General features: G+C 48.8%; 1 protein-coding gene and 1 long non-coding RNA gene across 4 annotated transcripts; both read left to right on the top strand.

The window, feature by feature from the left end:
- Window positions 1-5,851: 5,851 nt before the first annotated feature.
- Window positions 5,852-7,505, top strand: LOC311126531 (uncharacterized protein; the record flags this gene model as incomplete). The annotated part of the gene is made up of 2 exons (XM_084200526.1): window positions 5,852-6,115; window positions 6,376-7,505. The coding sequence occupies exon 2, from the start codon at window positions 6,531-6,533 to the stop codon at window positions 7,503-7,505; it is 975 nt and encodes a 324-aa protein (XP_084056652.1). The 5' UTR covers window positions 5,852-6,115; window positions 6,376-6,530.
- A 213-nt stretch (window positions 7,506-7,718) lies between these two features.
- Window positions 7,719-9,426, top strand: LOC311126534. 3 transcript variants are annotated; one of them, XR_014613004.1, is made up of 6 exons: window positions 7,719-7,760; window positions 7,911-8,114; window positions 8,146-8,231; window positions 8,821-8,981; window positions 9,080-9,325; window positions 9,358-9,403. It is a non-coding gene; the product is annotated as an uncharacterized lncRNA (long non-coding RNA). The 3 variants fall into 3 exon arrangements; XR_014613002.1 differs by having other exon boundaries at window positions 9,176-9,426; XR_014613003.1 differs by having other exon boundaries at window positions 9,080-9,426.
- The last annotated feature ends 3,803 nt before the right edge of the window (window positions 9,427-13,229 follow it).

The raw sequence follows: 13,229 nt of genomic DNA, 5'->3' as shown, positions 1-13,229 counted from the left end.
TTGGAGGAAGAAGAAGGATGAGTACAACCCCAAGAACACCATCCCAACCGTAAAGCATGGAGGTGGAAACATCATTCTTTGGGGATGCTTTTCTGCAAAGGGGACAGGACGACTGCACCGTATTGAGGGGAGGATGGATGGGGCCATGTATCGCGAGATCTTGGCCAACAACCTCCTTCCCTCAGTAAGAGCATTGAAGATGGGTCGTGGCTGGGTCTTCCAGCATGACAACGACCCGAAACCCACAGCCAGGGCAACTAAGGAGTGGCTCCGTAAGAAGCATCTCAAGGTCCTGGAGTGGCCTAGCCAGTCTCCAGACCTGAACCAAATAGAACATCTTTGGAGGGAGCTGAAAGTCCGTATTGCCCAGCGACAGCCCTGAAACCTGAAGGATCTGGAGAAGGTCTGTATGGAGGAGTGGGCCAAAATCCCTGCTGCAGTGTGTGCAAACCTGGTCAAGACCTACAGGAAACGTATGATCTCTGTAATTGCAAACAAAGGTTTCTGTACCAAATATTAAGTTCTGCCTATCTGATGTATCAAATACTTATGTCATGCAATAACATGCAAATTAATTACTTAAAAATCATACAATGTGATTTTCTGGATTTTTGTTTTAGATTCCGTCTCTCACAGTTGAAGTGTACCTATGATAAAAAATTACAGACCTCTACATGCTTTGTAAGTAGGAAACACTGCTGATTTTGCAGGTTATCAAATACTTGTTCTCCCCACTGTATATATACAGTACCAGTCAAAAGTTTGGACACACCTACTCATTCAAGGGTTTTCCTTTATTTTTTTTATTTTTTTCTACATTGTAGAATAATAGTGAAGACGTCAAAACTATTACATTTTACATTTACGTCATTTAGCCGACGCTCTTATCCAGAGCGACTTACAAATTGGTGCATTCACCTTATAGCCAGTGGGATAACCACTTTACAAAAATTTTTTTTTTTTTGGGGTGGGGTAAGGGGGGGATTACTTTATCCTATCCCAGGTATTCCTTAAAGATGTGGGGTTTCAAGTGTCTCCGGAAAGTGGTGAGTGACACCGCTGTCCTGGCGTCATGAGGGAGCTTGTTCCACCATTGGGGTGCCAGAGCAGCGAACAGTTTTGACTGGGCTGAGTGGGAACTGTGCTTCCGCAGAGGTAGGGGGGCCAGCAGGCCAGAGGTGGATGAACGCAATGCCCTCGTTTGGGTGTAGGGACTGATCAGAGCCTGAAGGTATGGATGTGCCGTTCCCCTCACAGCTCCGTAGGCAAGCACCATGGTCTTGTAGCAGATGCGAGCTTCAACTGGAAGCCAGTGGAGTGTGCGGAGGAGCGGGGTGACGTGAGAGAACTTGGGAAGGTTGAACACCAGACGGGCTGCGGCATTCTGGATGAGTTGTAGGGGTTTAATGGCACAGGCAGGGAGCCCAGCCAACAGCGAGTTGCAGTAATCCAGACGGGAGATGACAAGTGCCTGGATTAGGACCTGTGCGCTTCCTGTGTAAGGCAGGGTCGTACTCTCCGAATGTTGTAGAGCATGAACCTACAGGATCGGGTCACCGCCTTGATGTTAGCGGAGAACGACAGGGTGTTGTCCAGGGTCACGCCAAGGCTTTTTGCACTCTGGGAGGAGGACACAACGGAGTTGTCAACCGTGATGGCGAGATCATGGAACTGGGTAGTCCTTCCCCGGGAGGAAGAGCAGCTCCGTCTTGCCGAGGTTCAGCTTGAGGTGGTGATCCGTCTGCCAGACATGCAGAGATGCGATTCGCCACCTGGTTATCAGAAGGGGGAAAGGAGAAGATTAGTTGTGTGTCGTCTGCGTAGCAATGATAGGAGAGGCCATGTGAGCATATGACAGAGCCAAGTAACTTGGTGTATAGCGAGAATAGGAGAGGGCCTAGAACTGAGCCCTGGGGGACACCAGTGGTGAGAGCACGTGGTGCGGAGACAGATTCTCGCCACGCCACTTGGTAGGAGCGACCTGTCAGGTAGGACGCAATCCCGGAGTGAGCCGCGCCGGAGATACTCAACTCGGAGAGGGTGGAGAGGAGGATCTGATGGTTCACAGTATCAAAGGCAGCAGATGGGTCTAGAAGGACAAGAGCAGAGGAGAGAGAGTTAGCTTTAGCAGTGCGGAGAGCCTCCACGACACAGAGAAGAGCAGTCTCAGTTGAATTACCAGTCTTGAAACCTGACTGGTTTGGATCAAGAAGGTCATTCTGAGAGCGATAGCAAGAGAGTTGGCTAAAGACGGCATGCTCAAGAGTTTTGGAGAGAAAAGAAAGAAGGGATACTGGTCTGTAGTTATTGACATCAGAGGGATCGATTGTAGGTTTTTTGAGAAGGGGTGCAACTCTCGCTCTCTTGAAGATGGAAGGGACATAGCCAGCGGTCAAGGATGAGTTGATGAGCGAGGTGAGGTAAGGGAGAAGGTCTCCGGAAATGATCTGGAGAAGAGAGGAGGGGATAGGGTCAAGCGGGCAGGTTGTTGGGCGGCCGGCCGTCACAAGTCGCAAGATTTCATCTGGAGAGCGAGGGGAGAAAGAATAGGGTAGGGCAGTGTGAGCAGGACCAGCAGTGTCATTTGACTTAACAAACGAGGATCGGATGTCGTCAACCTTCTTTTCAAAATGGTTGACGAAGTCATCCACAGAGGGGGGGGGGGGGATTCAGCAGGGAGGAGAAGGTGGCAAAGAGCTTCCTAGGGTTAGAGGCAGATGCTTGGAATTTAGAGTGGTAGAAAGTGTCTTTAGCAGCAGAAACAGATGAAGAAAATGTAGAGAGGAGGGAGTGAAAAGATGCCAGGTCCGCAGGGAGTCTAGTTTTCCTCCATTTCCGCTCGGCTGCCCGGAGCCCTGTTCTGTGAGCTCGCAATGAGTCGTCAAGCCACGGAGCAGGAGGGGAGGACCGAGCCGGCCGGGAGGATAGGGGACATAGGGAGTCAAAGGATGCAGAAAGGGAGGAGAGGAGGGTTGAGGAGGCAGAATCAGGAGATTGGAGGGAGAAGGATTGAGCAGAGGGAAGAGATGATAGGATGGAAGAGGAGAGAGTAGCGGGAGAGAGAGAGCGAAGGTTGCGACGGCGCATTACCATCTGAGTAGAGGCAGAGTGAGTAGTATTGGAGGAGAGCGAGAGAGAAAAGGATACAAAGTAGTGGTCGGAGACATGGAGGGGAGTTGCAGTGAGATTAGTAGAAGAACAGCATCTAGTAAAGATGAGGTCAAGCGTATTGCCTGCCTTGTGAGTAGGGGGGGGGAGGTCAAAAGAGGAGAGGAGTGGAATGAAGGAGGCAGAGAGAAATGAGTCAAAGGTAGACGTAGGGAGGTTAAAGTCACCCAGAACTGTGAGGGGTGAGCCATCCTCAGGAAAGGAACTTATCAAGGCGTCAAGCTCATTGATGAACTCTCCAAGGGAACCTGGAGGGCGATAAATGATAAGGATGTTAAGCTTGAATGGGCTAGTGACTGTGACAGCATGGAATTCAAATGAGGAGATAGACAGATGGGTCAGGGGAAAAAGAGAGAATGTCAACTTGGGAGAGATGAGGATTCCTGTGCCACCACCCCGCTGACCAGATGCTCTCGGGGTATGCGAGAACACATGGTCAGACGAGGAGAGAGCAGTAGGAGTGGCAGTGTTTTCAGTGGTAATCCATGTTTCCGTCAGCGCCAAGAAGTCGAGGGACTGGAGTGTAGCATAGGCTGAGATGAACTCTGCCTTGTTGGCCGCAGAACGGCAGTTCCAGAGGCTGCCGGAGACGTGGAACTCCACGTGGGTCGTGCGTGCAGGGACCACCAGGTTAGAGAGGCAGCAGCCACGCGGTGTGAGGCGTTTGTATGGCCTGTGCAGAGAGGAGAGAACAGGGATAGACAGACGCTACAGAAAATGGCTACAATAATGCAAAGGAGATCGGAATGAAATGAACTAAACATCTTGGAAAGCGAGAGAGTGGGGCCTCCCTCACTTATGTTTCACTGAAACACCCAAATATAACTCTCCCAACTTCCACCTCAGAAACTATAATTGTTGTAAACTACAGCGGTTCAATGTTTTCTAGGAATAGACTAACTTAGTTTATTCAGCTAGCTAACTTGGTACAGTATTCTTCAGTGAAAACCGTCCAGGGCACCTAGTCCTATGACGCCACAGCCAACTAGCATGCCAGCCTCCAACAACACGGTTTAGCACCAATACTCGGCCACAACAAACCACCAGTGTGTCGACACGCCAAGCAGATCATTCGTGTCCGTGTCTAACGTTGTGGGTTAGTCCCGACAGCTTGAGCGAGTGTCGTCATCAACTTATTCAGCCAGTTAGTTAGCTAGAATAGTTAGCATACTAGCTAGCCATTGCTTTCTGCCAACGAAAAAAAACCTCTTCCCACGGCACGAACACACAGAGAGAGCCAAGCTAAAGTTAACTAGTCACCCATGTCCCGAATTCCCTTGAACGACTCTGGCTACCAGTATGTAAAAACAAAACACAATTGTAGGTTATAACTTACCCCTAGCAGCTACTGTTAGCTAGCCAAGTGCAAAGCTAGCCACTGAATCGACTCAGCCAGTTCGCGTCTGTTCGCTAGGTCGTTCCAGCTATTGTTTAGTAGCTATCCAGGTAGCAACAAGCTAGCTACATTTCGAGCACAGTAGCTACTTACTACCTAACGTTAACGCTTCAGACAATGAGGTTAGAATAACAGCTGAATGGTACGCAGCCAGCTGGCGTAATTACAGGTACTCTTAAGCGTGAAACAACTATCCACAGTTGCTAATAGTTACCAGTAGCTACCCGCTAGCTAGTCTATTAGTGGGTTAGCTATCCTCGTGCTTCACCGGGCTCAGCCGAACACAATACTTACATACAATAACCTACGATGACTACCTACAATACCTAACTACAATCTAAATACATAGTTTAAGCTTTACTCGACACCATATAAGCTTATATAAGCCATATAAGCCAAGCTTACCTCCCGCCAGAGAGAGACACAACCTCACCCGACGACTATAAACCTACTCAATAGCCACCCTTTGCCTTGATGACGGCTTTGCACACTCTTGGCATTCTCTCAACCAGCTTCATGAGGTAGTCACCTGGAATGCTGCCTGACAGACAGGAAGGTAGAGATATCTGACAGGGAGGGAGGTAGAGACATCTGACAGGCAGGGAGGGAGGTAGAGACATCTGACAGGCAGACAGGGAGGTAGAGACATCTGACAGACGGACAGGGAGGTAGAGACGTCTGACAGACGGACAGGGAGGTAGAGACGTCTGACAGGCAGACAGGGAGGTAGAGACGTCTGACAGACGGGGAGGTAGGTAGAGACGTCTGACAGACAGACGGGGAGGTAGGTAGAGACGTCTGACTGACAGACGGGGAGGTAGAGACGTCTGACAGACAGAGAGGTAGAGACGTCTGACTGACAGACGGGGAGGTAGAGACGTCTGACAGACAGAGAGGTAGAGACGTCTGACGTACAGACAAGGAGGTAGAGATGTCTGACAGACAGGGAGGTAGAGACGTCTGACAGACAGGGAGGTAGAGACGTTCTGTTCTTCTTTCTCTTGTTCTTGATCTTTCTTGATATCATTTGACAGATGATCAACAGCTAAATAAATGACCCATTTAACAGATGATCAACAGCTAAATAAATGACCCATTTGACAGATGATCAACTCCACCAGCTCCACCAGGCCTCTTCCTGTTCTTCTTCTTCTTTCTCTTGTTCTTGATCTTTCTTGTTACCAGAGTCCTGTCTCTGGAGTCATCAGGTCACATTGACTAGGCTCATTCCAGACAGTGTACAAATATGAAAACACCTCTACCCTCTTTTTGGGTTTACAGGAGAAACCTGTCCCATCCTCCTACCCCCCTCCTCCCCCCTCCCTCTCCCCGAGGCCCCCGGTCGTGTCCCTCCCAGTAGCCCCTTACTGCTGGGTCTGAAGAGGTTGTCTGTGAGGCTGGTTGACTGGAGGAAAACACCAGGGCTGAGTGGAACTGCGAGAGGAGGAGACGAGGAGGGAGAGGGAGATTTGACTGATCAAAGTAAAAGACTCTGGGATCTGAAGAGGGTGTCTATTCGGCTCGTGGACTGCAGGAAAACATCGGAACTAGGTGGGTTTATGCTGAAACATATACATTTATTTTGGGACACTCCCTGGATGTCATTAATTACCACTAAATACAATACGTTTAAAGATTTAGAATCGTTACAAGCATTCCTTGGATACATTGACAATCTGAAGATTTAATACTATTTTCCATTGAATATTTTAACCCATCCAAAATGCTTAAATCCAATCACAAGAGTGTGAAAAGCTAAGGTTAGATTCGATATGAAGAAGGAACCATAACTGTCTGTCTTTGTTTCACAGGGGACAGTCCTAACTGTCACTCTCTCAGTAGAAGGGGCTTATTATCTGGGGAGGCTAACCAACATCAGGATGCTGACAAGGCAGAGAAGAGTCTCTCCAGATCACACCAGTGGAGACTTACAGGGAAGAAAACTTACCACTGCTCTGATTGTGGAATGAGCTTTATTTATTCAAACAAACTGATATCACACCAGCGAGTACACACAGGAGATAAATATAATAGCTGTGATCAATGTGGGAAGAGATTTACTCGATCAGACTCCCTGGCTGAACATCAGCAAACCCACACCGTAGAGAAACCTTACCATTGCTCTGGCTGTGGGAAAAGCTTTAAGACCTCACCTGAACTGATAATACACCAGAGAACACACACAGGAGAGAGGCCTTATGGCTGTGACCGGTGTGGGAAAAGCTTTACCACCTCAAGTGAACTGATAAAACACCAGAGAACACACACAGGAGAGAAGCCTTATGGCTGTGATCAGTGTGGGAAGAGATTCACTCAGTCATCACACCTGACTATACACAAGAGAATACACACTGGAGAGAAACCTTATCACTGCTCTGACTGTGGGAAAAGCTTTACCACCTCAAGTGAACAGATATCACACCAGAGAACACACACAGGAGAGAGACCTTATGGCTGTGACCAGTGTGGGAAAAGCTTTACCACCTCAAGTGAACTGATATTACACCAGAGAACACACACAGGAGAGAGGCCTTATGGCTGTGATCAGTGTGGGAAGAGATTCACTCAGTCATCAAGCCTGACTATACACAAGAGAACACACACTGGAGAGAAACCTTATAGCTGTGATGTATGTGGGAATAGTTTTGTTACATCACCATCTCTGACTATACACCAGCGAACCCACACTGGAGAGAAACCTTACCACTGCTCTGACTGTGGGAAAAGCTGTACCACCTCAAGTGAACTGATATCACACCAGAGAACGCACACAGGAGAGAGGCCTTACCGCTGCTCTGACTGTGGGAAGAGTTTCGCTCAATCGGGAACATTGAAAGTGCACCAGAGAATGCACACAGGAGAGAAACCTTATAGCTGTGATCAGTGTGGAAAGAGATTCTCTCAAATTGGAGCCCTGACTTCACATCAGAGAACACACTAATGGGGTTTGAGAGGTCAAAGGTCACCTTTAGAAGTTTGGTGCCCCAAGGCCTTTGGCAGGGTGTTGCGGATTGACAGTAGTAAGCATAGTATTATTTGTGATATATCTGGGTGCAGTTCACACACAAATTGCAAAGCCTGCTTCTTAGTGTTTTCTATGCACAGAGAATCTAATAAGAGTGGCCTCACTCCCTACCAGGAAGTCACTGAGAGGTCAACACTCCCTACTGGGGAGTCACTGAGAGGTCCACCTCAGGTCAACACTCCCTACTGGGGAGTCACTGAGAGTTCCACCTCAGGTCAACACTCCCTACTGGGGAGTCACTGAGAGGTCAACACTCCCTACTGGGGAGTCACTGAGAGTTCCACCTCAGGTCAACACTCCCTACTGGGGAGTCACTGAGAGGTCAACACTCCCTACTGGGGAGTCACTGAGAGGTCCACCTCAGGTCAACACTCCCTACTGGGGAGTCACTGAGAGGTCCACCTCAGGTCAACACTCCCTACTGGGGAGTCACTGAGAGGTCCACCTCAGGTCAACACTCCCTACTGGGGAGTCACTGAGAGGTCAACACTCCCTACTGGGGAGTCACTGAGAGGTCCACCTCAGGTCAACACTCCCTACTGTGGAGTCACCTCAGGTCAACACTCCCTACTGGGGAGTCACTGAGAGGTCCACCTCAGGTCAACACTCCCTACTGGGGAGTCACTGAGAGGTCCACCTCAGGTCAACACTCCCTACTGTGGAGTCACTGAGAGGTCAACACTCCCTACTGGGGGAGTCACTGAGAGGTCAACACTCCCTACTGGGGGAGTCACTGAGAGGTCAACACTCCCTACTGGGGAGTCACTGAGAGGTCAACACTCCCTACCGGGGAGTCACTGAGAGGTCAACACTCCCTACTGGGGAGTCACTGAGAGGTCAACACTCCCTACTGGGGAGTCACTGAGAGGTCAACACTCCCTACTGGGGAGTCACTGAGAGGTCAACACTCCCTACTGGGGAGTCACTGAGAGGTCAACACTCCCTACTGGGGAGTCACTGAGAGGTCAACACTCCCTACTGGGGAGTCACTGAGAGGTCAACACTCCCTACTGGGGAGTCACTGAGAGGTCAACACTCCCTACTGGGGAGTCACTGAGAGGTCAACACTCCCTACTGGGGAGTCACTGAGAGGTCAACACTCCCTACTGGGGAGTCACTGAGAGGTCAACACTCCCTACTGGGGAGTCACTGAGAGGTCAACACTCCCTACTGGGGAGTCACTGAGAGGTCAACACTCCCTACTGGGGAGTCACTGAGAGGTCCACCTCAGGTCAACACTCCCTACTGGGGAGTCACTGAGAGGTCCACCTCAGGTCAACACTCCCTACTGGGGAGTCACTGAGAGGTCCACCTCAGGTCAACACTCCCTACTGGGGAGTCACTGAGAGGTCCACCTCAGGTCAACACTCCCTACTGGGGAGTCACTGAGAGGTCAACACTCCCTACTGGGGGAGTCACTGAGAGGTCAACACTCCCTACTGGGGGAGTCACTGAGAGGTCAACACTCCCTACTGGGGAGTCACTGAGAGGTCAACACTCCCTACCGGGGAGTCACTGAGAGGTCAACACTCCCTACTGGGGAGTCACTGAGAGGTCAACACTCCCTACTGGGGAGTCACTGAGAGGTCCACCTCAGGTCAACACTCCCTACTGGGGAGTCACTGAGAGGTCAACACTCCCTACTGGGGAGTCACTGAGAGGTCAACACTCCCTACTGGGGAGTCACTGAGAGGTCCACCTCAGGTCAACACTCCCTACTGGGGAGTCACTGAGAGGTCAACACTCCCTACTGGGGAGTCACTGAGAGGTCCACCTCAGGTCAACACTCCCTACTGGGGAGTCACTGAGAGGTCAACACTCCCTACTGGGGAGTCACTGAGAGGTCAACACTCCCTACTGGGGAGTCACTGAGAGGTCAACACTCCCTACTGGGGAGTCACTGAGAGGTCAACACTCCCTACTGGGGAGTCACTGAGAGGTCAACACTCCCTACTGGGGAGTCACTGAGAGGTCCACCTCAGGTCAACACTCCCTACTGGGGAGTCACTGAGAGGTCAACACTCCCTACTGGGGAGTCACTGAGAGGTCCACCTCAGGTCAACACTCCCTACTGGGGAGTCACTGAGAGGTCAACACTCCCTACTGGGGAGTCACTGAGAGGTCAACACTCCCTACTGTGGAGTCACTGAGAGGTCCACCTCAGGTCAACACTCCCTACTGGGGAGTCACCTCAGGTCAACACTCCCTACTGGGGGAGTCACTGAGAGGTCAACACTCCCTACTGGGGAGTCACTGAGAGGTCAACACTCCCTACTGGGGAGTCACTGAGAGGTCAACACTCCCTACTGGGGAGTCACTGAGAGGTCCACCTCAGGTCAACACTCCCTACTGGGGAGTCACTGAGAGGTCCACCTCAGGTCAACACTCCCTACCGGGGAGTCACTGAGAGGTCAACACTCCCTACTGGGGAGTCACTGAGAGGTCAACACTCCCTACTGGGGAGTCACTGAGAGGTCAACACTCCCTACTGGGGGAGTCACTGAGAGGTCAACACTCCCTACTGGGGAGTCACTGAGAGGTCAACACTCCCTACTGGGGAGTCACTGAGAGGTCAACACTCCCTACTGGGGAGTCACTGAGAGGTCCACCTCAGGTCAACACTCCCTACTGGGGAGTCACTGAGAGGTCAACACTCCCTACTGGGGAGTCACTGAGAGGTCAACACTCCCTACTGGGGAGTCACTGAGAGGTCAACACTCCCTACTGGGGAGTCACTGAGAGGTCAACACTCCCTACTGGGGGAGTCACTGAGAGGTCAACACTCCCTACTGGGGAGTCACTGAGAGGTCAACACTCCCTACTGGGGAGTCACTGAGAGGTCAACACTCCCTACTGGGGAGTCACTGAGAGGTCAACACTCCCTACTGGGGAGTCACTGAGAGGTCAACACTCCCTACTGGGGAGTCACTGAGAGGTCCACCTCAGGTCAACACTCCCTACTGGGGAGTCACTGAGAGGTCCACCTCAGGTCAACACTCCCTACTGGGGAGTCACTGAGAGGTCCACCTCAGGTCAACACTCCCTACCGGGGAGTCACTGAGAGGTCAACACTCCCTACTGGGGAGTCACTGAGAGGTCCACCTCAGGTCAACACTCCCTACTGGGGAGTCACTGAGAGGTCCACCTCAGGTCAACACTCCCTACTGGGGAGTCACTGAGAGGTCCACCTCAGGTCAACAACCATCTGCCCTCATTATCCTCAGGCCAAAGGGTCGCTGCAGAAAAACTGTTTTAAACAGACATATAAGGAGAAATGTTATACCGTAATGTACTTCTCATATACTGTTTCATTTTCTACTGTAATGTACTTCTCATATATTGTACTGTATAAAATCATGTATCACATCACTTGTAATGAACATGGATTTATATGTATGGCAAGCTTTGTGTAAGAGCTATTTAAGATTGAAAAAGCAAAACAAAAATAAACGACATTTCTAAAAAAAATACAAGCGGTGGATTTTTTTCCCCATCCTCCCCCGATTCAGAATATATCATTTTCATAGTAATGGCACGCATTGTTTAAGAGCTATTGAAGATTGAAATCTGAAATGTTATTATAAAAAAATAAAAATAAGCGGGGAATTTTTCTCCATCCAACCCTGATTCAGAATATACCATCTTTATTATTGGTCGTTTAGCAGACGGTCTTCATAGTCATAGCATGTTTGGATAGCTATTATTGATAAGCGAGAACCGAATATCCAATATAAAACTAATTTTACCTTGGTCCGAAACCGATGTTAGCAAAGCCATATTGCAAGCCAAAACGTCCTAAAAAAAACACTTCAAAGCTGTTATGTGAATTATTTAACAAACTATTATCAGTGTCTCTGTGCGTCTCCCGAAAAAGGTTGTAAGTCTTTTGGGATTTAAGTAACGGACAGAGTCCCCGGTCTGCATAGTCAAGAGATTTATTCATTGAGAATTCTGCCATCACAATTTCAGAGTCCATCTTTTATACTCATACGTCATACAAAAATAAATCCCTCCCCTCTGTAGGCGGGCTGTAGTTTTCCACTCTAAAACTGCTCTCCATCCGTTCACACACACACACATATACACACATGCATACACACATACATACACACACACACATACATCCACACACACACACATGCATACACTCACTCATACATACACACTTTCTTATCATAGCCTACTCCCTGCATTCCTCGGTTTTTGCCGTTCTCACAATATTCTGCACCATGTTTTCATACTCATTTAAAAGCCTAACAGTTTCTCTACTCCCTAAATTCCTCAGTTATCAGTTGCCTGTAGGCAGTTCTCCTTGTCCTTTGTTGTCTGGCCTAACTCTTACTCACATTGCTAAATAGTGGCTCAATGCCATAGTCTTTACTGGTCCTACACTCACACATTTCTAACACATTATACACAGTTTTCAGGGTGTAATAATTAGTCATTAATAATTAATCTATCAAAAACTAAGTTTGGTAGAGTCCGATACTCACGAAGAATGGGTGATAGATACCCACAAATTAAAACATACCATACGAAACGTAACATATCATACTAAACGGAGCGTCCTCGGATTAACGTACAGAATAATACGAACGGCTCTGAGACCAGGTTGGGTGATGATGAAAGTGCAGCGTCACTGCTCCCTACCCAGACACACTCCCATTGTGTGAAGCAGATTGTAGAGTCTTTGTTGGCATGCATCCAGACACCAGATTGGCAGTAGAAATGAGCCTGTTCCTCGCATGCTTCCTCCCAATTATTGGCTGGCTCGACCACTCCCTCCACATGACCAGCACCGCTGTCTGGTCTTCACGGCCATTCCTACAGCCTTCATCACAGTCCCTGGAGTCTCTTCACTGGAGCACAATGCTATTTCTCTGTAAACAAATTAACAACAGACTTTCAACATGCTTATAGAGAAGGGCACTCAACATTTACGGCACTGACACAAATGACTGAGGATTGGTTGAAAGAAATTGATAATAAGAATATTGTGGGAGCTGTACTGTTAGATTTCAGTTCAGCCTTTGATATGATTGACCATAACCTGTTGTTGAAAAAAATGTGTGTTATGGCTTTTCAACCTCGGCCATATTGTGGATTCAGAGCCATCTATCTAATAGAACACAGAGGGTTTTCTTTAATGGAAGCTTCTCTAATGTTAAACATGTACAGTGTGGTGTACCGCAGGGCAGCTCTCTAGGCCCTCTACTCTTTTCTATCTTTACTAATGACCTGCCACTGGCATTAAACAAAGCCTGTGTCTATGTATGCTTAACAGAGAGTTGCAGTCCATTTTAGAATGGCTGGCCAGTAATAAACTAGTCCTGAACATCTCTAAAACGAAGAGCAATGTTTTTGGTTCAAATCATTCCCTAAGTTCTAGACCTCAGCTGAATATAATAATGTGGCTATTGAGAAAGTTGAGGAGACTAAATTACTTTGTGTTATCTTGGATTGTATCATGGTAAAAAAAAAACATTGATTCAATGGTTGTGAAGATGGGGGAGAGGTCTGTCCGTGATAAAGAGATGCTCTGCTTTTTTTGCCACCACGCTCCACAAAAGCAAGTCCTGCAGGCTCTAGTTTGATCTTATATTAGCCCAGAACATAGCGGCACATCTTGCTCTAATCATT

Source organism: Coregonus lavaretus, assembly GCF_964263955.1.
Source record: "Coregonus lavaretus genome assembly, contig: HAP1_SCAFFOLD_129, whole genome shotgun sequence".
NCBI lineage: Eukaryota > Metazoa > Chordata > Actinopteri > Salmoniformes > Salmonidae > Coregonus > Coregonus lavaretus.
This window is presented reverse-complemented; position numbering and strand designations above follow the sequence as displayed.